Source organism: Carcharhinus amblyrhynchos, chromosome 25 (genome assembly GCF_965287045.1).
Source record: "Carcharhinus amblyrhynchos chromosome 25, sCarAmb.v2.hapA, whole genome shotgun sequence".
NCBI classification, from domain to species: Eukaryota; Metazoa; Chordata; class Chondrichthyes; order Carcharhiniformes; family Carcharhinidae; genus Carcharhinus; species Carcharhinus amblyrhynchos.
In genome coordinates this window covers 43,718,692-43,742,199 of record NC_137348.1, presented here as the reverse complement: position 1 = coordinate 43,742,199, position 23,508 = coordinate 43,718,692, and the positions used below count along the sequence as shown (strand labels likewise).

The 23,508-nt window shown below is 46.6% G+C and overlaps 2 protein-coding genes across 2 annotated transcripts in view; both read left to right on the top strand.

Annotated features, from left to right (window-relative positions):
- Positions 1-2,239: 2,239 nt before the first annotated feature.
- On the top strand, positions 2,240-10,028 carry LOC145358324 (14 kDa phosphohistidine phosphatase-like). The gene is made up of 3 exons (XM_080212240.1): positions 2,240-2,455; positions 4,569-4,693; positions 9,692-10,028. Exons 1-3 carry the CDS (start codon positions 2,251-2,253, stop codon positions 9,782-9,784), a joined length of 423 nt encoding a protein of 140 aa, XP_080068366.1. The 5' UTR covers positions 2,240-2,250; the 3' UTR covers positions 9,785-10,028.
- Positions 10,029-10,130: 102 nt separating this feature from the next.
- LOC145358323 (apical endosomal glycoprotein-like) overlaps positions 10,131-23,508 on the top strand; it is a 79,998-nt gene continuing 66,620 nt past the window's right edge. The window contains exons 1-2 of the mRNA XM_080212239.1: positions 10,131-10,188; positions 18,521-19,678. Coding sequence (XP_080068365.1) covers positions 19,519-19,678 — 160 coding nt within the window. The 5' untranslated portion in view covers positions 10,131-10,188; positions 18,521-19,518. The remainder of the gene's footprint in view (positions 10,189-18,520; positions 19,679-23,508) is intronic.

Genomic DNA, 23,508 nt, shown 5'->3' with positions numbered 1-23,508 from the left:
TGTATCGGTGTGTTGATCTGTGTCTCAGTGCGTATCGGTGTGTTGATTTGTGTCTCAGTGTGTATTGGTGCGTCAATGTGTACCTCAGTGTGTCAATGTTCATCTCGGTATGTATCCATGTGTTGATGTGTGTCTCAATGTGTATTGGTGTGTGCCTCAGTGTGTCAATGTGTGTCTCAACGTGTTTTGGTGTGTTGACGTGGGTTTCACTGTGTATCGGTGTGTCAATGTGTGTCTCAATGTCTATTTGTGTGTCTCAGTGTGTCTGTGTGTGTATCAGCGTGTCGACGTGTGTCTCAATGTGTATGTGTGTCGATGTGTGTATCGGTGTGTTGATCTGTGTCTCAGTGTGTATTGGTGTGTCAATGTGAGTCAGTGTGTATAACTGTTGATGTGGGTCTCAGCATGTATTGGTGCGTCGATGTATGTCTATTTGCGTGTCTCAGTGTTTATTGGTGTGTCGACATGAGTCTCAGCGTATATCGGGGTGTTGATGTGTGTTTGAGTGGTGATTTTTTTTTGGGTGACGTTTTTTTTTGGGTTCTGGTTGATAAATCAATATGGCAAAATCTGATTTGCGCTCATTTTCGGCCTTCTTTTACTGGCTAGAACAGCTTGATGCCCAATAAGGGCACAATGTCTAATGGTCTGGGGCCTGGCAGGTCAGTGCCCAATGGTTGTGGGGGGGGGGGGGGAGTAGAAGGTGAGGGTTGGAGTGGAGGGTCTGATGTGGGGAGTGGGGTCCCAATGCCGGTGTGTGTGGAGGGGTGGGTGGGGGGGATGCTGTGGGGAGTGGGGTCCCAATGCCGGTGTGTGTGGTGGGGTGGGATGCTGTGGGGGTGTAGAGAGGGGTCCCAATGCCGGTGTGTGTGTGTGGTGGGGTGGGTGGGGGGGGATGCTGTGGGGAGTTGGGAGAGGGGTCCCAATGCCGGTGTGTGTGTGTGTGGTGGGGTGGGTGGGGGGGATGCTGTGGGGAGAGGGGTCCCAATGCCGGTGTGTGTGTGTGTGTGTGTGGTGGGGTGGGTGGGGAGATGCTGTGGGGAGTGGGGAGAGGGGTCCCAATGCCGGTGTGTGTGGAGTGGGGGGTGGGGGGGATGCTGTGGGGAGAGGGGTCCCAATGCCGGTGTGTGTGGAGTGGGGGGTGGGGGGGATGCTGTGGGGAGTGGGGTCCCAATGCCGGTCTGTGTGGAGGGGGGGTGGGGGGGATGCTGTGGGGAGAGGGGTCCCTATGCCGGTGTGTGTGGAGGGGGGGGGGGGGAATGCTGTGGGGAGTGGGGTCCCAATGCCGGTGTGTGTGTGGTGGGGGTGGGCGGGGGATGCTGTGGGGAGAGGGGTCCCTATGCCGGTGTGTGTGGAGGGGTGGGTGGGGGGGATGCTGTGGGGAGTGGGGTCCCAATGCCGGTGTGTGTGGAGGGTGGGTGGGGGGGATGCTGTGGGGAGTGGGGAGAGGGGTCCCTATGCCGGTGTGTGTGTGTGTGTGTGTGTGGAGGGTGGGTGGGGGGGATGCTGTGGGGAGAGGGGTCCCTATGCCGGTGTGTGTGGATGGTGGGTGGGGGGGGATGCTGTGGGATGGCCTGTCCCCGTGCATCAGGACGTTGGGCTGCCCCGTTGCAATGGCGCCCGATCACGCTGAAGCTGGCTGTCAGGCACACAGCTGCCGGAACACTTGGCTTTTCACACTGTTTGAGGAGATGCCACCGTTGTTTCCATGGCACTCACCCCATCTAAATTTTGCTGCTGCCCCTTCAACGAATGACAGGAATTGCATGGCGGCCTGAATAGATACGCACACGCCGGGCCCCATGGCTCCACTGCGCGTGCTCAGCAGGCTTCCCCGGGCCGTGGATGTGCGCATGCTCGGCGGGCGCCAGGGAGTGGATGAGCGCATGCTCGGCGATCCTTGGGGATTTGCATGTGCGCATACTCGGCGGGCTTCCGGATGTGCGCATGCTCGGGCAATCCCCCTAGGCTGTGGATGTGCGCATGCTCTTCGGCTTCCGGCGGGGTGTTGGATATGCGCATGCTCGGCGATCCTCCGGTGGAATGGATGTGCACATGCTCGGCGATCCTCCGGTGGAATGGATGTGCGCATGCTCGTCGATCCTCCTGGGCTGTGGATATGCGCATGCTCGGCGATCCACCGATGTGGATGTGCGCATGCTCGGCGGGCCACAGTGTGTGGATATGCGCATGCTCGACGGGCCACACTGGGTGGATATGCGCATGCTCGGCGATCCTCCTGGCCTATGGATGTGCGCATGCTCGGCGATCCTCCTGGGCTGTGGATGTGTGCATGTTAGCTGGAGTGTCATGGCAGCGGAGATACAGGCAGTTGATGATGTGAAGATTGACTCGGGCGGCGTTTTTAAATATGTCTTAATCCGGATTTGGCAGGAGGACGGCGACGGTAAAGAGAAGAACATTGTGCGGGGCTGGGCCTCTGCTGAATATCACGGTAACCGGCGATTTCTCACCCTTGGGCATAGGGCAGGGGGCTGAGTCATCCCCGGGATGTGTATGTGGCAGTGTCTGTCCCTAATTGCCCCTTCAGAAGGTGCTGGTGAACTGCCTTCCTGAACCATTGCAATCCCTGATACAGCCACAGTGCTGTCAAGGAGGCAGTTCCAGCACTCTGACCCAGGAACACTGATGTATTTCCAAGTCAGGATGGTGTGTGGTGGGTTATGATAAACCCATATCAACTACTGGCTTAGCCTCCACTGAAGTATTGTATCTAATTCTGGGCATCATGCTTAAGGTTGGAAAGAGTGTAGAAAAGATTCATGAGAATGGTTCATGGAATAAGACACTTGTGTTAGTTTGGAGAACTTGAGTCCATTTTCTTTGGTGAAGACAAAGTGAAGAGGAGACTTGATGCAAGAGTGCAAAATCATAACTGGTTTGGAGAGTACATTAGTTGATAACACATAAAGCATCCTGGACATTAAAAATAGAGGCATGCAATACAACAGCAAAGAAGCTTTGACAGAGTCCTAAAACATTAGCCCTGTTCTCTCTATGCAGATGCTGTCAGATCTACTGAGATTTTCCAGCGTTTTCTGTTTTTCTCTCTGATACCACATCTGATGTAGGCCGCACAGGGGGTACCCGTCTTTGTCTTGTCCCTTTACATTAGGGATCATGTGCTAGTTGATTGCGTTTAATGGAAGTACCTTGATGCAAATACAAATTTAGTTACAACAGGCGGCACTGAGAGAGAAAATGAAAGAGAACATAAGAACATAAGAAATAGGAGCAGGAGTAGGCCAACTAGCCCTTCGAGCCTGCCCCGCCATTCAATAAGATCATGGCTGATCTGTCGTGGCTCAGTTCCACATTCCCGCCCTCTCCCCATCACCCTTAATCCCCTCTCTTATCAAAAACCCATCAACCCGCGTCTTAAAAATATTTAGCGAGGCAGCCTCCACCACTTCAACGGGCAGAGAATTCCAGAGATTCATCACCCTTTGAGTGAAGAAGTTCCTCCTCAACTCTGCTCTAAACCGCCCCCCCTTTATCTTGAGGCTATGCCCCCTAGTCCTACTATCCTTTCTGAGCGGGAAGAGTCTCTCCACCTCTATCCTATCCATCCCATTCATCATCTTATACGTCTCAATGAGATCTCCCCTCATTCTTCTAAACTCTAACGAGTACAAGCCTAATCTATTCAGCCTCTCCTCATAGCTCAACCCCCTCAACTCCGGTATCAGCCTAGTAAACCTCCTCTGCACTCCCTCCAAGGCTAAAATATCCTTGCGTAAGTACGGCGCCCAAAACTGCACACAGTACTCCAGCTGCAGCCTCACCAGTGGAGTACTGTGTGCAGTTTTGAGGAGATTATATAAACTGAGAAATAAAAAAGAATCTATCTGAACAGGAACTGGGCTACTAAAATGGATTGACAGATGGTTGTCATTTGTTTAGCTTGGTCTCTGAATTTTTTTATTCAGATTCTTAAAAGGAAATGTCAGTGATGGTAAGACAAGAAAAGTTGTGAATGATGATCACGTATCACACACCTTAACAGTAAGGCGACAACAATGAGCTAAATGAAGGAAGATAAGGTATATGTGAATATCCTGAAGAAACTGATGATAAAAATAGTAAGTGTCAGCAGAGCTTTAAAAATATTAGCGGCTAAGTTTATCAAACACTAAACAGTATAAGAGTCGTAAGAGGTTTACAGCATGGAAACAGGCCCTTCAGCCCAACTTCATGAAGGACAGGGAAAAATTTATGTTTTGAGTATTGAAAGTGAACGGAATAACTTTGTTGAAGATATTCCTCATGATTGGAGAAAAGTTGTCTGAGGATACTTGTCATGTTTGGTAAGTTCTTAAAGGCCATCTCCTTTGGCCAGGATGCAGTGAAGCAAGAATGGTTAATTCTGGAGATTGTACATATACTTTCCACTTGCAAACTAAAAAATTTCAATTCTAGGATTCTCTTGGACAGATCCCTGGTATTGTGGGGACTTTACTGTAACCCATGTTGTGAATGCTTGCAGTGCTTTAGCGAAAACAGTTCCTCCAGTTCTGAAACAGTTTTGTCTTTTACTGAAACTACAGCTGATATCTATGATGAGGTGTCAACCTGGATTGAGAAAAAGGGTCTGCATTGCGAGTGCCAAGGCGGTGGGCGAATTGACCACAATAGTGCAGAGAAAAAAATCCACGTGTATGGATACTCCTTGGTAAGTACAGTATGGTTTATTATAAAACAGTCTTGGGAAAATGCATAGGGCGAGCTGCAGACTCCATATCACCTTGATTCAGTGCTTATAGGCAGTGTTCACTGTTAAACATCAGCTTGGAGAGAAGCATTAGACTTGGCTTTGCTAAGTAAGCTCATCTGATTCAGTTCAAGGATGTGTGGGTTTGGTGGATTGGCCATGCTCAATTGTCCTTTACTGCCAGGGGGCTAAGCAGGGTAAATACGTGGGGTTACGGGGATAGGGCATAGTTGGGATTGTTGTCAGTGCAAACTTGATGGACTGAATGACCTCCTTCTACACTATTCTATGATTCAGTCAAGAGCACTACCTGATTAAAGAAGGGTTTGTGCATGTCTGTCCCTTTTGTGAGATGAGGATGCATATATGCACTGGGGTTTTAGGGGGGCAGGGAATGGTGCGGAGGGAGTGAGGTTGGGGATGTGTGGGGGAGGGATTTGCAGGGGGAGGAAGTGGGGCTGGGGATGTGCAGGAGGAGTGGGGCTGGGGATGTGTGGGGGTGGTAAGTGCCCATTCCCCACATCCCCTTGCCCCTCTTTATTAGAAATATATTTATCTCCTTCTTGAAACCATTCAGACCCCACTGTGCTATGGGGCAGCGAGTTCCACAAATTCACCACTCCCTAACCTTAGCCCTCCTCATCTCAGTTTTAAATCTACAGCATCTCAATCTACACCTTTATCTTCTTCCAGATTGCCCCATAAGAGGAAACATTTGGTCTAAGTTTACCTTGTCAATCCCTTTTAGTATTTTATATACCTCAATCAGATCCCCTCTCATCCTTCTAAACTCCAGCCAGTATCAGCCCAAACTGTTTACTCTCTCCTCATATGTCAACCCTTTCCATCCCTGGAAATCAATCTGGTGAACCTCCCCTGAACTGCCTCCAATGCCACCACATTCTTCCTCAAATACAGAGACCCAAACTGGACACAATACTCCAGATGTGATCTCACTGACGGCCTACACATTTGCAATAACACTTCTCTACTTCTATACTACTGTCCCTTTGCGATAAATGCCAACATCCCATTTGCCTTTTTATAACATGCTGCACCTTCATTCCGACATTCTGCGGTTCGGGAACACAGACACCCAGATCCCTCTGCCCAGACCCATTTTGGCTCTGCTCTCCATTTAGGTAATAATTTGCCTTTCTATTTTTTTCTGCAAAAATGGATAACCTCACACTTATCCACGTTAAACTCCATCTGTCAGCTTTTGGCCCATACTCCTAGCCTATCGATACCCACCTGTAAAATCTTTATATCCTCTTCACTGCCTGCTTTCCCATCTATTTTAGTTTCATTTGCAAATTTTGCTGTGTTATACTCTGTCCCTGCTTGCAGATCATTTATATAGATTGTAAACAGTTAAGTTCTGAAGGCTGACCCCTGTGGCACCTTGCTAGTTACATTTCGCCAGCCTGAGAAGGACTTATTTATCCAGACCTTCTGCTTTCTGTCAGTTAGCAATCCTCAAACCAATCCAGTATTCTACTCCCCAATCCCCTGAGATCTCACCTTCTGGATCAGTCTTTATGCGGCACCATGTCAGACACCTTCTGGAAGTCTAGATATACCACATCAACAGGTTCCCACGATCCACCTTCTTGGTTATGTCCTCAAAGAACTCAAGCAAGTTTGTCAAGCGCCAACTCATCCTTCATAAAACCGTGCTGACAATGGTGAATTGAGCCTTGCTTTTCCAAACATTCATTCATCTCCTAATGATTGATTCCAGCAACTTCCCCACCACAGAGGTCAAGTTAACCCGCCTGTAGTTTCCAACTTTTTGCCTCTTTCCTGTTTTGAATAGGGGCGTCACATTAACAAGTTTCCAGAATCCCAGGAATTTTGAAATATCACAACCAATGCACCCACTATCTCTGCTGCCACCTCCTTTAATACCTTAGGGTGCAGTCATCAGGTCCCAAAGACTTATCTGCCTTTAATCACATTAGTTTATTCAATATCTTCTCCCATGTGGTGGTTATTGCACCAGGTTCCTCTGCATTAACGACAGTTTTTGGAAAATCTTCACTATTCTCTGCCATGAAGACAGAGGCAAAATATTGGTTTAGTGCCTCTGCCATCTCAGTGTTCCTCATTAATACCTCACCAGTATTGTTCTGTAAAGGATCATCATTTACTTTAGCTATTCTCTTCCTCTTTATATACTTACTGAAGCTTTTAGTATCTATATTTATGTTTTCTGCTAGTTTCCTTTTGCAGTTCATTTAGCTCTTTTGATTCTATTTTTAGTAGCCTTTTGCTGAACCTTAAAGTTCTCCCAGTCCTCCAGCTTACCACTAACTTTGGTAGTAGCTCGGTGGCCCCTAGTTTTTGCCTTTATTTCCCATTTGACTTCCTTTTCCAGCCAGGAAATGATTTTCTTCGTTTTACAATCCCTCTTCCTCTCAGGAATATACTTTAACTGCAAGGTATTCAGTATCTCCCTGAATATCTGCCATTGCTCCTCAACTGTCCTGTCCTCAATTTTTTGTGCCCAGTTTACTTTGGCTAATTCTTTCCTCAGAAGGAGGAAGAAATAGCAAGACATCTGTATATAAATTTGTCCCATTGGTCAGGCACAGCATGGGTTCATGAAGGGCAGGTCATGTTTGACTAATTTGGTGGAATTCTTTGAGAACAGTACATGTGCAGTGGACAATGGGGAACCTGTGGATGTGGTGTATCTGGATTTCCTGAAGATATTTGACAAGGTGCTGCATAAGATAAAAGTGTACAGTGTTGCAGGTAATGTATTCGTATGGATAGAGAATTGGTTAACTAACAGAAAGTAAAGAGGAGGGGTGAATAGGTGTTTTTCTGATTGGCAATCAGTGACTAGTGATGTGCCTCAGGGATCAGTATTGGGACCGCAATTTTTTATGATTTACATAGATGATTTGGAGTTGGGGACCAAGTGTAGTGTGTCAAAATTTGCAGATGACACTAAGATGAGTAGAAGAGCAAAGTGTGCAGAGGACGTTGAAATTCTGCAAAAGGATATAGATAGTCTAAATGCGTGGGCGAGGGTCTAGCAGATGGAGTACAATGTTGGTAAATGTGAGGTCATCCATTTTGGTAGGAATAACAGCAAAATGGGCTATTATTTAAATGGTAAAATGTTGCAGCATGCTGCTGTGCAGAGGGACCTGGGTGTCCTTGTGCAGGAATCTCAAGGAGTTGGTTTGCAGGTGCAGCAGGTAATTAAGAAGGCAAAGGGAATTTTGTCCTTCATTGCTAGAGAGATGGAGTTTAAAAACAGTGAGGTTATGTTGTAGCTGTATAAGGTGCTAGTGAGGCCACACCTGGAGTACTGTGTACAGTTTTGGCTCCTTACTTGAGAAAGGATATACTGGCACTGGAGGGGGGGCAGAGGAGATTCACTAGGTTGATTCCGGAGTTGAGAGAGTTGGATTATGAGGCGAGACTGAATAGACTGGGGCTATACTCTTTGGAATTCAGAGGAATGAGGGGAGATCTTATAGAAACATATAAAATTATGAAGAGAATAAATAAGATAGAAGCAGGGAAGTTGTTTCCACTGGCAGGTGAAACTAGAACTAGGGGGCATAGCCTCAAAATAAGGGGAAGCAGATTTAGGACTAAGTTGAGGAGGAAATTCTTCACACAAAGGGTTGTGAATCTGTGGAATTCCCTGCCCAGTGAAGCAATTGAGGCTCCCTCATTTAATGTTTTTAAGGCAAGGATAAATAAATGTTTGAACAGTAAAGGAATTAAGGGTTATGGTGAGCGGGCAGGTAAGTGGAGCTGAGTCCACAAAAAGATCAGCCATGATCTTATTGAATGGCGGAGCAGGCTCGAGGGGCCAGATGGCCCACTCCTGCTCCTGGTTCTTATTATTCTGTGCAATGGTAAAACTCTAGTATGGCACACTGTCTTCTCTTGATCAGTCTGAAAATCTAGCATGCTGTGATCACTCTTTCCAAGAGGATCTTTAACGACAAAACTATTTATAAACCTGTCTTCATTGCATAAAGTAAATCTAAAATAGCCTGCTCCCTTGTCAGCTCCATAACACATTGCTCTAAGAAACAATCCCTCACACGCGATTACCTTTGATTAATTTGATTAATCCAATCAGTATGCATGTTAAAATCAGCCATTGTGCCTTTCTCACAAGCCTTCATTATTTCTTGGTTTATACTATGCTCCACTTTGGAAGCATTGCTCGGGGGCCTGTAAATTACTCTTACCAAGATATTTTTTCCTTTGTTTTTTATTTCTACCCAGATCAATTCAACACGTTCACCCTTAGTGCCAATGTCATTTCTTAATACAGTCTTGGTATCATCTTTAACCAAAAAAGCAACTCAGCTTCCTATCTGTGAGCCTGTGGAGGATGGAGAGGGCTGGGGGTTTGCTGTGGAAGGTTGTGGCTGTGTGTGAACTGGGGAAGGAGGGGATGTGTACGTGCACAGGCTGCCCTTGTGCTGTTCATGGGTGTGACTATGGACGAGTGGCTGGTGCAGACAGGATCTGCCAAGGTTCAGTTTCTCCGGGTCATGTGTACTGTTGGCACAGTCTGATTCTCTGTGAAGATTGACCATGTTACAAGTCCATTAACCCACAAGCTGACATTTAATGAGTGAACCATGGGCAGAATCAGGCGGGAACCACAGTGACACAGATGGGATATCTCACATCTTTACAGAGGAGATGTCAGGGGTAGTTTTTCACTCAGAGGGTGGTGAGTGAGTGGAATTGGCTGCCGTCGGTGGTGGTGGAGGTGAACTCGCTGGGGTCTTTTAAAAGACTTTTGGATGAGTACATGGGATTTAATGGGATTGAGAGTTATAGATAGGCCTGGTAGGTATGGATATGATCGGCGCAACTTGTGGGCTGAAGGGCCTGTTGGTGCTGTAGTGTTCTATGTTCTATCTCCTGTGGTGCCTGAAGACTAACTGTTAACTTTCTTCTTTTGTACAGGGCTTTGGTCGGGCAAACCATGAAATAACTACAACGATCCTGAAATCCAGGTACCCAGACTACAGTGTGACCTGGGCGAATGAGGGTTACTGAGGTGGCCTGACCGCCCTGTCTCCATAGAAGCAACTCTACTTCCTATCCCATCCTGTCTATCCTTCTGGAATATTGAATACCCTTGACTGGGCCTGTGGAGGATGGAGAGGGCTGGGGGCTTGCTGGGGCAGCACAGCACAACTGTTGCAGTTTGTCAGAGGCTCCACTCATTTCACTGGACCCTGGTTGGAGATGCCATGATCGTGAATGATTGAGATCTGAATTAAATTATCACTGAATCTTTCTGCACTGCATAAGAACAGATTTGTCTCTCGTGTCTCTGGAGCTGAGTGTCTACAATCTATACCACAATCCAACCAACCCTGCTCCGTCCTTCCCCACACCAACCTTCACAGACTGGGTGACTGGCTGTAACTGTGAGAGCTGGAGTTCATTGGGCCAAGGTGTGAGCTCATCCATTGTGGACCTAAGAAATGTTAAATGGTTAGAAACTAGGAACACTGCACTGAACTTCCACTCGTACCCCACTGCAGTTAGACCCATGCTTGTTGCGCTGGATTCACTGTCACTGCCTATTCGTGCTGCACTGTGTTAGGATCCTGGTCTAGAACACAAAATCTATTGTGGAACCAGACTAGATCCCCACAAATGTTCCATTTTGACATGAATGTGAAGAAAAGGTACTTCACTCCTAGAAGGGATCTTTTATAGTAAAATAAACTTTATTTAATAACACAGTCTAAATATAGCTTGAGCAACTGAAGCAGCTTAACTATTAACAGTTGAACAATAGTTAAAAATGAAAAGGAAACAACTTTAATTTCTAACCGAGGTTCCCCTGGAATTTCAGATTAGTGATTGACTGGGCCATGGAATGATGTGGTTTATGTGCATTCCTGCATCTGTCTCAGAGAAAAAGCTTTTGTAGAAAGCAGTTTAGTTTGCAGCTGAAGTCCGGTTACAGGGCGGCACGGTGGCACAGTGGTTAACACTGCTGCCTCGCAGCACCATGGACCCAGGTTCGATTCCAGGCTTGGATCACTGTCCGTGCAGAAGCTACATGTTCTCCCCATGTCTGCATGGGTTTCTTCTGGGTGCTCTGGTTTCTTCCCAAAGTCTGAAATGTGCTGGTTAGGTGCATTGGTCATACTGTATTTTCTCTCAGTGTACCCGAACGGGCACCAGAGTGCAGTAACTAGGGGATTTTCACAGTAACTTAACTGCAGTGGTAATGTAAGCCTACTTGTGACTAAGGTGCACAGACAGGTGTTTCTGTGACTGCAAACAAGACTATAGGATGGTGTGTTGCCTCACTGGTGCCAGGGTCCTGGATGTCTCTAAGTGGGTACAGGGCATCCTGAAACGGGAGGATAAACAGATGTCATTGTTCACATTGGTACTAATGATATAGGCAGGAAGAGCTCCTGCAAAGATGATTCAGGGAGTTAGGTTGGGAGCTAAAAAATAGGACCCCTAGAGTAGTAATCTCAGGAATACTCCCTGCGTGAAGTGTTAGTGAGGCTTAAAACAGGGAGATAGTTGAACATGTGGCTAAAGAGCTGGTGTAGGAGGGAGGGCTTTTGAGATCTGGATTGCTGGGATGTCTTCTGGGGAAGGTGGGACCTGGACAAAAAGGGCAGATTGCACCTGAACTAGTGGGGCGCCAGTGTCCTGGCTGGGAGGTTTGCTAATGCTGTTCAGGAGGGTTTAAACTGCTGTTGGGGGGGTGAGAACCAGAACAACAGGTGAGTAAGCATAGCGCAGAGTAAGAGCAGGCAGAGGGAGGCCACAGGGCTCAGGGGGACTGTAGATCTGGAGTGTGTTTGCTTCAGTGCAAGAAGTATAACCCGTAAGACAGATGAACTGAGAGCCTGGATTACTGCCTGAAATTATGATGTAATTGCAATTACAGAGACATGGTTGAGGGACAGGACTGGCACCTTAACATGCCAGGATATCATTGTTTTTGATGGGATTGGGGGGGGGGGGGGCGCGGAGTTGCTTTGCTGATTAAGGAGCAGATCACAGCTATGTTTTAGCAGGAGACATTGGAGGAATCTTGCAGTGAGGCATTGTGGGTGGAGCTCAGGAACAGGAAGGGTGAAATCACAATGTTGGGAGTGTATTATAGACCTCTGAACATCCCATAGGAGACAGGGGAGCTGATGTGTAATTAGATACTGAAGAGGTGTGAGAAAAGGAGGGGATTTGTGGCGAGTGACTTTAACTTCCCCCCGTATTAACTGGGAGTCCTTTACAGCCAGGGGCTCGGATGGAGAGAAATTTGTTAGATATATCCAGGAGGGCTTTTTGATACAGTGGGCCCGATCTTAACGTCGCATTGCACCCAAGTAGCTCTCGGATGAGGGTGCTTAATTGGGTGAGGGCCAATTGCATGCATTTAAATTGACTTAATGGGCTGCAGGCCCAAACTTACTGGCACTTCCCCCTTTGCCGCCACGTTTGCTGTCCAGATTCGGTGCGAGACACGGTCCGCAAAGGTCTGATTTGGGCGCTTCAGCTTTTGAGAATGTAAGTTCCGAGAGTTCATTGGCTCTCTGCGTCAGATCAGTGGTCTGGGGGCCAAGTGTGGGGGAGGTGAGTCAGTGGCTCACTGTCCCCCCATCAAACACTCCCAGGACAGATACAGCACGGGGTTAGATACAGAGTAAAGCTCCCTCTATACTGTCCCCCCATCAAACACTCCCAGGACAGATACAGCACGGGGTTAGATACAGAGTAAAGCTCCCTCTACACTGTCCCCCCATCAAACACTCCCAGGACAGGTACAGCACGGGGTTAGATACAGAGTAAAGCTCCCTCTACACTGTCCCCCCATCAAACACTCCCAGGACAGGTACAGCACGGGGTTAGATACAGAGTAAAGCTCCCTCTATACTGTCCCCCCATCAAACACTCCCAGGACAGATACAGCACAGGGTTAGATACAGAGTAAAGCTCCCTCTACACTGTCCCCCCATCAAACACTCCCAGGACAGGTACAGCACGGGGTTAGATACAGAGTAAAGCTCCCTCTACACTGTCCCCATCAAACACTCCCAGGACAGGTACAGCACGGGGTTAGATACAGAGTAAAGCTCCCTCTACACTGTCCCCCCATCAAACACCCCCAGGACAGGTACAGCATGGGGTTAGATACAGAGTAAAGCTCCCTCTACACTGTCCCCATCAAACACTCCCAGGACAGATACAGCACGGGGTTAGATACAGAGTAAAGCTCCCTCTACACTGTCCCCATCAAACACTCCCGGGACAGATACAGCACGGGGTTAGATACAGAGTAAAGCTCCCTCTACACTGTCCCCCCATCAAACACTCCCAGGACAGGTACAGCACGGGGTTAGATACAGAGTAAAGCTCCCTCTACACTGTCCCCCATCAAACACTCCCAGGACAGGTACAGCACAGGGTTAGATACAGATCAGTGCAGGACGGGCAGGGGGAGTCTGTTACCACTTTGCTTCTGCTCATTGAGGGTGAAGAGGTGTCCTCTACCACTGTGAGAGAGATTGGTCTGGGTAGCAGGGGATGGGGGATAAGGGGCTTATTAATGCTGTGGGGTGGGGCAATGTCTGTGGTGGCCAAGGAGAGACATTATCTAGCCCGGGAACAATGCGGCAGGGGAGCATTTTTCTATCTTTTTAAACTGCGTGTGTGCAGTTGGAGGCGCTGATCGGATTTCAGGCAGGTTGAGCCCCGTCCACAGGCTTTCGCAGCACAATTCAAAATCACTGCTATTTTTTCAGGCAGAGTGCAAATGGGAGCACGTAAGAATGGGTCTAAATGTTGGATCTGAAACACTCCCAGTTTCAAATGCCCCCAGCACTTAGAACCAAATGGTAAAATAGAATCCAGTATGCTGACAATCCAACCAGGAGGGGCAAGACTAGGCATGGCCTATGGCCTAGGCATGGGGAATGAGCCGGGCCAGGTGATAAATGTTTCAGTGGGGGAGCATTGTGGGCTTAGCGACTATAATCCCTTCATCAACCAGGGCATTGAGTATAGGAGTTGGGAGATACTGTTGCAGCTTTATAAATTCTTGGTTAGGCCACATTTGGAGTATTGCGTGCAGTTCTGGTCACCACATTATCAGAAGGACATGGAAGATTTGGCGAGAGTGCAAAGAAGGTTCACTAGAATGTTGCCTGGTCTCAAGGTGTTGGCAGTGAGGAGAGATTGAATAAATTAGGATTGTTTTCACTGGAAGCTGAGGGGAGAGGTCTACAAAATTATGAGATGCAAAAAAGGATGGATAGTTTTTCCCAAGGTGGAAGTGGCAATTACAAGGGGGCACAGGTTGAAGGTGAAAGGACAGAGCTTAAGGGGAATTTTCACACGTCTTGGGTACCTGGAACGTACTGCCAGAGGATGTCACATTCTTAACATTTAAGAGCCATTTGGATGAGTACATCAATGGGAAGGAAATAGAGGAATATGGACTAAGGGCAGAAGATTTTTTTTTTAGTTCGGGCATCATGATCGGCACAGGTTTAGACGGCCGAAGGGCTTGTTCCTGTGCTGTGCTTTTTCTTTGTTAGAACATAGAAAAACTACAGCACAAACAGGCTCTTTGGCCCACAAGTTGCACCGGACGTATGCCTACCTACTAGGCTAACCTATAACCCTCTACCTTACTAAGTCCCATCTATTTATCTAAGTCTCTTAAAAGACCCAATCGAATCCACAAATAAATTCTAATAAATAAATTTTTTTTAAATCACATTCAGTTCCAAATAAGCAGCATTCCTCTTACAGGCTTAAATTCCACTTTAAATACATTTGGCAACCATAAATATACTTGCTATAATGTGTGTAGACAGTCTTGAAGCTTTCAGAGAGCGAGAGAGAGATAGGGTTCCAGGTAGCCTGCAAAATCCTAACCTCAACCAGACTTTTCCTATGAATTAAATTGCTTTCTACAAAACCTTTTTTCTCTGCTACTGACATAGGAATGTGCATAAACCACAGCATTACATGGCCCTGTTTCTCTAATCTGAAATCCCTGGGGAACCTAAGTAAACAGAAGGGTATTATCCACTTAACATAACTACTTGCTAGGCTTAAATGAGTAGTTATTCTGCTCTCTCAACATCTGAGTTGCATTCCTACTAAAGACACTGACTGCCTTTGAAATAAAGCTGAATTTTTTAATATTCCCCATGAATACAACAAAAAATGTCCCTATCAATTGCACCACTATCATCACAATCTTACAAACCTGTCCTGAATATCAGACATATAAAAGCTCCTCTTCAGCTGCTTCATTGTTCCCTTTAACTAAGTGGCACTCCCCCACAGGCATTCACAGAATTGAAATGATTACTCAGTGGTTCAGCCAGTTCACACGAAGCAGTACTCTCACCTGAGTTCCAGTACCCCGATAGTCTATATTTTAATTTGATGTTTTAAGTTTCCTTTCTACTTTGATTTTTGGTTCAGGCTGCTCCCCCTCTTTTTTGGGAGCTGCCTTTTTGCTTTGTCTCTCTGTTAATTTGAGTTAGTTTAATTTGTTGGCACACTAAAAGAAGTACCTGAGTTCCACTGGGAATGTTCAAGAAAAAACAGGTTGTTCTGAGAAAAAAAACCCATCCCTCGGTGTTTCAGCGGTCTCTAAGAAATATATTGAATCGGGACTAGGATAATCAATCAAAGAGCTGTCGATGAGAGAGCGTTTGAAAAGAGGAGAGGCTGGTGGAGGAATTGAAGCAGGAATTTCTAGTCTTTGATTAGAGGAGTGAACCTGGTGAGCTGCAGTGCTTCCTGAAGGAAAGAATTCAAACAAGCTTCCGAATTTTAAATGGGATTTACCAATGTAAATCAGCAAGGACATCAGTTTGAGACCTGTGCTGTACCTGTCCTGGGAGAGTTTGATGGGGACAGTGTAGAGGGAACTTTACTCTGTATCTAACCCTGTGCTGTACCTGTCCTGGGAGTGTTTGATGGGGGGACAGTGTAGAGGGAGCTTTACTCTGTATCTAACCCTGTGCTGTACCTGTCCTGGGAGTGTTTGATGGGGGGACAGTGTAGAGGGAGCTTTACTCTGTATCTAACCCTGTGCTGTACCTGTCCTGGGAGTGTTTGATGGGGACAGTGTAGAGGGAGCTTTACTCTGTATCTAACCCCGTGCTGTACCTGTCCTGGGAGTGTTTGATGGGGGGTACAGTGTAGAGGGAGCTTTACTCTGTATCTAACCCCGTGCTGTACCTGTCCTGGGAGTGTTTGATGGGAACAGTGTAGAGGGAGCTTTACTCTGTATCTAACCCCGTGCTGTACCTGTCCTGGGAGTGTTTGATGGGGACAGTGTAGAGGGAGCTTTACTCTGTATCTAACCCCGTGCTGTACCTGTCCTGGGAGTGTTTGATGGGGGGACAGTGTAGAGGGAGCTTTACTCTGTATCTAACCCCGTGCTGTACCTGTCCTGGGAGTGTTTGATGGGGGGACAGTGTAGAGGGAGCTTTACTCTGTATCTAACCCTGTGCTGTACCTGTCGTGGGAGTGTTTGATGAGGGGACAGTGTCGAGGGAGCTTTACTCTGTATCTAACCCCATGCTGTACCTGTGCTGGGAGTGTTTGATGGGGGACAGTGTAGAGGGAGCTTTACTCTGGATCTAACCCCGTGCTGTACCTGTCCTGGGAGTGTTTGATGGGGGGACAGTGTAGAGGGAGCTTTATTCTGTATCTAACCCTATGCTGTACCTGTCCTGGGAGTGTTTGATGGGGACAGTGTAGAGGGAGCTTTACTCTGTATCTAACCCCATGCTGTACCTGTATTGGAAGTGTTTAATGTGGACAGTGTAGAGGGAGCTTTACTCCGTATCTAACCCCGTGCTGTACCTGTCCTGGGAGTGTTTGATGGGGGAGATAGTGTAGAGGAAGCTTTACTCTGTATCTAACCCCGTGCTGTACCTGCCCTGGGAGTGATTGATGGGGGAGATAGTGTAGAGGAAGCTTTACTCTGTATCTAACCCCGTGCTGTACCTATCCTGGGATTGTTTGATGGGGGACAGTGTAGAGGGAGTTTTACTGTGTATGTATATAATCCTGCTCTGTTCCTGCCCTGGAGTGTTTGAAAGAGACAGTATAGAGAGAGCTTTACTCTGTGTCTAACCCTTGTTGTATCTGTCCTGGGAGTGTTTGATGTTAAAGCCCCCCATGTCTGAAGTAGAAGTTGCCCTGTCAGCAAAATTAACATTCCTGAGCTTAATCTTAGCGTAAATGTAATCTGAAAGTTCAGGAAGATGATTGTTGTGCAATGGTTCTGTCCTAGGGTTTAGTGAATAATGTTGCAAAACAATGTCAAGAGTATGAAGTAGTATTGCTCAGCAAGCCTTTGCAATCTGTTCAAGGTTGTAGAACTTGTACCTGGTTATCTCTGCACTCTCTCACATTCAGCTTTTGAGAACTACATCTCCCAATTACTTTATTACCAGCAGTGAACTTTGTTAGAGTTTGATTGCCTTCACTGAAACACCGCCTGGAGTAGAATCCTTTTCTTTACATGGTATTAAGTCAATGCTGGACTTATCTTTCACCCTTTCTCCCCTGAAGGCACTGATTTGAGGTGGGGTAGTGTGCCATGGGCACTATCACCCCCACTCTCAGCTTCTGGTACCTCAGCCAGCTGTACATTATTCAAGCCTGAGCCTTAATGTCGAACATCGATGGGAACCACATCCAATTGCAATTTTGTCTCAGAAACAGGAAATGCTGGAAAATCTCAGCAGGTCGGTAAAGAGAGAATAGAGCCAACATTTCAAGTCAGGATGGTCCTTTGCCAGATTCATCCAATTGTGACTTCACCTTCCTGTCTGTTCCACTACTAATATGTGCCCAGTTCCTGAGCAGGTTCCCAGCCCACGGGCACTGGAACAAATTGTAGTGATTCCTCTCACTCGTTGTTGTTTTGGGATCTTGCTGTGCGCATGTTGGCTGACAAATTTCCTCTGTGGCATCTGTGATAACGCTTCATTTGCACCTTTATATTTTGGGGCAGCTCAAGGTTATGAAAGGAACTGTAGAAATGTCGCCAGCATGACCACGTGTGTCTGATCTGCTGCCTCTGCAGACTGTTGGTGCATTGTATCCTGCAGGCAGACATTCCCATCATGTGCCCAGTATCCAGGTGGTCAGCACACTCACTCATCGCTCACGGTACAGTTCCACCTTGATCAGTAATCCGTGAATGCACAGTTCAAAGCCCATTTAGTCAGAAATGCTACTTTTGCATCAGGGCTTCTATAGTTCAGATAAAGACTCCAATTTGTAAACCAACTGATTTGTAAACAGACTGATTAGTGATTCTGCTGACTATCACCACTGTGTTATTTCATGTGATATCTGATGCTGTGATACATTACCAGTTTAATTGCAGCACACACCATATGAACACACACAGGATCAATACATTGCCTATTGCCCATGCTGGGGACACACAGAAATAATACTGTACCTTAGCTATTGCTCTGTGTCGGGTTCTTTTAATACCCATTAGAAACCTCAAATCTACATGAATGGATTTATCCATTAAGAATACCCTAAAACCTTGGGAGATCAAAGCTCCTGTAAATCCCTAAAATGTAAGTCCAGTAGGAGTGAATGGGAAGAGATGGTCCACTGGGATTCTGTGCATTTGGAGTGAATGGCTGAAGTTTGGTTAAAGGATGCAATGGTGCTCCCACATATGTGAAACAGTCAGGAATATTTAAATTAGGCATGACTGTCATTATTTCAACTTCTACATCATTTTCCCAGGATTGCAGCCAGCTTCTGGTGAAAAGAGTGTCTGAGGTGTTTGAGCTGTGCCGCTGGCACATGGGTTGGTACACAGAAAAATAAGGCAAGTAGTCTGATTGTTCCAATCATTAATCTTCATGTTTAATTGCTACAGGAGCAAAGAATTTCTAATCACATGTAAACATCCTCTGCATGAACCTGATATTTTTACCCTCTGTAGGGCTTGGCAGCATGCTGCTTTGGGGCAGGAGGCAGCAGTGTAAAGACCTCAGGTTCTGCCAGCAATCCCTGCTGCGGGAACTCATCCCCATCTCCCACTGGCCTCTTTACAGGTCACAGACTTGCCTCTGAATCAGTGACTGTGGGTTGAACTCCAGACACTTGAGGACATAATCCCGGCTAAGACTGCATTACAGGAGTGCTGCATTATCAAAGGAGCTGTCTTTCAGATGAGAGATTAAACTGTGATTCTTTCTGTCCTCTCAGGTAAGAGCTTCCATGGCTCTACCTCAGAGAATAGAGGGATTCTCCCAATCCTGGCTGACAGTAATCCCTCAATTACTGTCACAAAACAGATTAACAGCTCATTCCATCATTTCTGTTTCTGGGTTCTTGCTGTGCACAAGTTGACTGCTATGTTTCCTGCAGCAACTGTTTACTCTTGCGCGAGTGAATGATGTGGCAGGCACTGTGCAACTGCAAGTTCTTTCTTTGTTTACCTGCCCAGTTGGGCTGGAGCTGGGAGTTCAGCTGTACTCAGTTATTGTGACCAAAATGAAACAAGATCGAATTGTTTCAGCTCTGTCAATATAAACTGTGCTAGGTTGCGGTTTGTGCAGCTGGGATAACAAATTGATTGTTAATGTCCCTCTGTCCCAAGAACCTGTGAAAGGAACCTGGACTGCAAAGGGTTAAAATGAACCAGTGCAATTCGCAGTTCAAGTTGTTACAAATACCCATAAAACCAAGTTGAGAGTGATTGAGAAACAGGAGCAAGTTGGGGAATTGCTGACAGGATGATTAAAGTCCAAAGCTTTATCAAACTCTGTGGACAAGGTGTCACATTCAGCATTGTCCTCCGTCCTCTCCGTTACACACTCATTGCTCAGCGAAGAAGCTTTCAAATGTCTCTTGCCACTCTTTTCCTGCTACTCCTGTCCCCATGTCACCTACTGGGTAAGTTTTATTCCTTTTTTAAAGATCACCTTCACTGTTTGCTTTGTACAGATTGTGTGTGTGAGAGAGATTAGGAAGTCCTCCCTGCCCCAGCCATCGATCCACTGATTGCTCTACTTCCTCAAACAGTATCAAATCCATCACATTTCACTCTTTATCTCTGAAAAAGATTCATCTGGGCTCAAAATGTGAGCTGTTTCTGTCTCCACAGATGCTGCCAGAACTGCTGAGATTTTCCAGCATTTTCTGTTATCGTTTCAGCTTTCCTGCTTTTATTATAACCTGATCCCTTTTATAATCTTTGTCTGGTTTTAGATAGTGAGAGGGTGGGGCACAAGGGGGAATTTTAACCTGCTGGTACAGTGGGTGTCGGTGCCTGTGAGGTGTTCAAAGCCAATAAGAAAGCACCCCTTTAGAGTGTGTTTATGAGCACACAAGGATTTTGTCGGTTTTAAATATGCTAAAATAGCACTGCTGCCTCACAGCTCTAAGAACCTGGCTTCAGTTCCAGTTTTGGGGTGACTGTGTGGAGTTTGCATATCCTCCCCATGTCTGCATGGGTTTCCTTTGGATGCTCCCACACTCCGAAGATGTGCCGGTTAGGTGGATTGGCTCTGGTAAATGCACGAGGTTACAGGGTTAGGACGGAGGGGAGGGGCTGGGTGCAGAGATGGGACAGACTCAATGGGCCAAATGGCCTCCTTCTGCATTGAGGGGATTCTCTATTTCTAAAAACATTGGCTTTAGTCTTCCCAAAGTTTACCTTAGAGGAGATGGTGGCTCATCTCAACGGGCTATCACATGAGCAGCATGATACATCAGAGATAGTACAGGAGTCAAGAGAGATGGTGAGCTAGAGCTCAGAATCATCAGCACACTGGTATAACCAAGGAGAGAGGGCCTGAGGATAATCGGGTTTCATGGGGATAGCAGGAGGGAGCAGGAGCTGGAACTCATAAGAACATAAGAAATAGGAGCAGGAGTCGGCCATCCAGCCCTTCGAGCCTGCCCTGCCATTCAATAAGATCACGGCTGATCTGAAGTGGCTCAGTTCCACTTTCCTGCTTTCTCCCATAACCCTTAATTCCCTTGTCTATCAGAAACCTATCTACCCGTGACTTAAATATATTTAGCGAGGTTGCCTCCACCACTTCAACGGGCAGAGAATTCCAGAGATTCACCACCCTTTGAGTGAAGAAGTTCCTCCTCAACTCTGATCTAAACTGCCCCCCCGCCCCCCCTTATCTTGAGGCTGTGTCCTCTAGTCTTGCTGTCCTTTCTAAGCGGGAAGAATCTCTCTACCTCTCCCCTATCCATCCCTTTCATTATCTTATACATCTCTGTAAGATCACCCCTCATCCTTCTAAACTCCAATGAGTACAGACCCAGTCTATTTAGTCTCTCTTCATAGTCCAACCCTCTCACCTCTGGTATCAGCCTAGTGAACCTCCTCTGCACTCCCTCCAAGGCCAATATATCCTTGCGCAAGTGCAGAAGGCAAGATGGCCACATGGGCAAGATGAGCTTGGAGTGAGGGGTATTTGGACAGAAGCAGCAGAGAGAAGGCGATGGTTGACCTTCAAGAGCAAAGAGAAAGGACCAGTTAAAGAATAATATTCACTTTTGTAATACAGTAATATGTCAGCTCCTCACACTCGCTATTGGAGGTGAGTGTAGGGTCATATGAACTATTACACATAGCTGACAGTCAACTCACTGAGATGCAACTTTGCAACACAAAGCTGTTCCTGCAGGCTGTGTTCCTCAAAGCTTATCTGCCTTTCATCACCACTCCAGCACTGTCCGAGGGTCAGTGAATGGATTCAATGATCTACAACAGGGTCAGTTATCATGAAAAGGTTTCAGCTCCGTGTGAGGCTCTGACTGAGGGAAGAAGGGGCAAGATGAGAGGAGTGGGGGTTTTGCCTTTTCTGTCACGGCCCACCTACACCTCCCCGTTAGGCAAGAACTCGAGAGCTCTTCATTGCACATCAGTGAGTCTCTAAGTGACTAAGGTGAGGCTTTCCTCCATCTTATTTAAACTGAGTGTGCAGGCCACTGTTTAGGGTTAATATGTGATCGCATTCCTGCTGTGTTTGATGATCCAAGCAGGTGGCCACTCCTTCCTTGCAGGTGCAAATCAGAACAAAAACCTGGGACATCACACTGTTGTGGCAAAGTTGGGTTCCTCTAATCTCACTCCAAGGCTGTGCTCTATCTGTGGGAAATGCTGAACCTCACACCTTATCTCCTGCCCTAGAATTGTCCTCTTCATTGATTCCCCTTGTGACCCTGTGCCCCTCTGCCCAAGACTCAGTATCTGGGTTCAGCTGAATGGACTCCAGCGCCTGTGATGTGTGGTACATGTGACAATGTGGCTAGCTGCCTTAGCAGCTCCATTCAGGTATGTGTATGGCAGCTGTTAGTGGGTACAGCTCTCACATGAATTGTGTGACAATCGGCTTTAGACAATTTCCTCCAAGGTAAACATTGGGAAGACTGAAGCCAATGTTTTTGGTCCACGTGACCCTCTGTTCACTAGCTCCCTATTCAGACATCTGGATATAAATTGTCCCATTGGGAAGATACAGCATGGGTTCATGAAGGGCTGGTCATGTTTGACTAACATGGTGGAATTCTTTGAGAACTTTGTTTGTGGTGGACAATGGGGAATCTGTGGATGTGGTGTGTCTGGACTTCCAGAAGGCATTTGACAAGGTGCAGCACCAAAGATTGCTACATAAAATAAAGGTGCATGATGTTGCGGGTAATGTATTAGCATGGATAGGGGATTGGTTAATTAACAGAAAGCAAAGAGTAGGGGTAAATGGCTGTTTTTCTGGCTGGCAATCAGTGGCTAGAGATGTGCCTTGAGTTAGTGTTGGGACTGCAATTGTTTACGATTTACATAGATGATTTGGAGTGGGGGACCAAGTGTAGTGTGTCAAAATTTGCAGATGACACTAAGATGGGTAGAAGAGCAAAGTGTGCAGAGGATGCTGAAAGTCTGCAAAGGGATATAGATAATCTAAATGAGTGGGTGAGGGTCTGGCATATAGAATAGAATGTTGGTAAATGTGAGGTCATCCATTTTGGTAGGAATAACAGCAAAATGGACTATTATTTAAATGGTAAAAAATTGAGCATGCTGCTGTGCAGAGGGACCTGGGTGTCCTTGTGCAGGAATCACAAGGAGTTGGTTTGCAGGTGCAGCAGGTAATTACGAAGGCAAAGGGAATTTTGTCCTTCATTGCTAGAGGGATGGAGTTTAAAAACAGTGAGGTTACGTTGCAGCTGTATAAGGTGCTGGTGAGGCCACACATGGAGTACTGTGTACAGTTTCAATCTCCTTGCGTGAGAAAGGATATACTGGCACTGGAGGGGGTGCAGAGAAGATTCACTAGGTTGATTCCAGAGTTGAGAGGGTTAGCTTATGAGGAGAGACTGAGTAAACTGGGGCTATACTCATAGAGTCATAGAGGTTTACAGCATGGAAACAGGCCCTACAGCCCAACTTGTCCGTGTTGCCTATTTTTTTAAGCCTCTACGCTAATCCCAATTGCCCATATTTGGCCCATATCCCTCTATACCCATCGTACCCATGTAACTATCTAAATGCTTTTTAAAAGACAGAACTGTATCCGCTGCTACTACTACCTCTGGCAGCTTGTTCCAGACACTCACCACCCTCTGTGTGAAAAAATTGCCTCTCTGAACACTTTTGTATCTCTCCCCTCTCTCCTTAAACCTCTGCCCTCTAGTTTTAGACTCCCCTACCTTTGGGAAAAGATATTGACTATCTAGCTGATCTGTACTCCTCAGTATTTTGT

Excerpts from the sequence above, each read along its gene's own strand:
- LOC145358324 (XM_080212240.1), top strand. The coding sequence starts at position 2,251 with ATGTGCGCATGCTCGGCGATCCTCCTGGGCTGTGGATGTGTGCATGTT. Across the intron at positions 2,456-4,568 it reads GGCCTCTGCTGAATATCACG|CTGATATCTATGATGAGGTG; the intron begins GTAACCGGCGAT and ends CTGAAACTACAG. Across the intron at positions 4,694-9,691 it reads ACGTGTATGGATACTCCTTG|GGCTTTGGTCGGGCAAACCA; the intron begins GTAAGTACAGTA and ends TCTTTTGTACAG.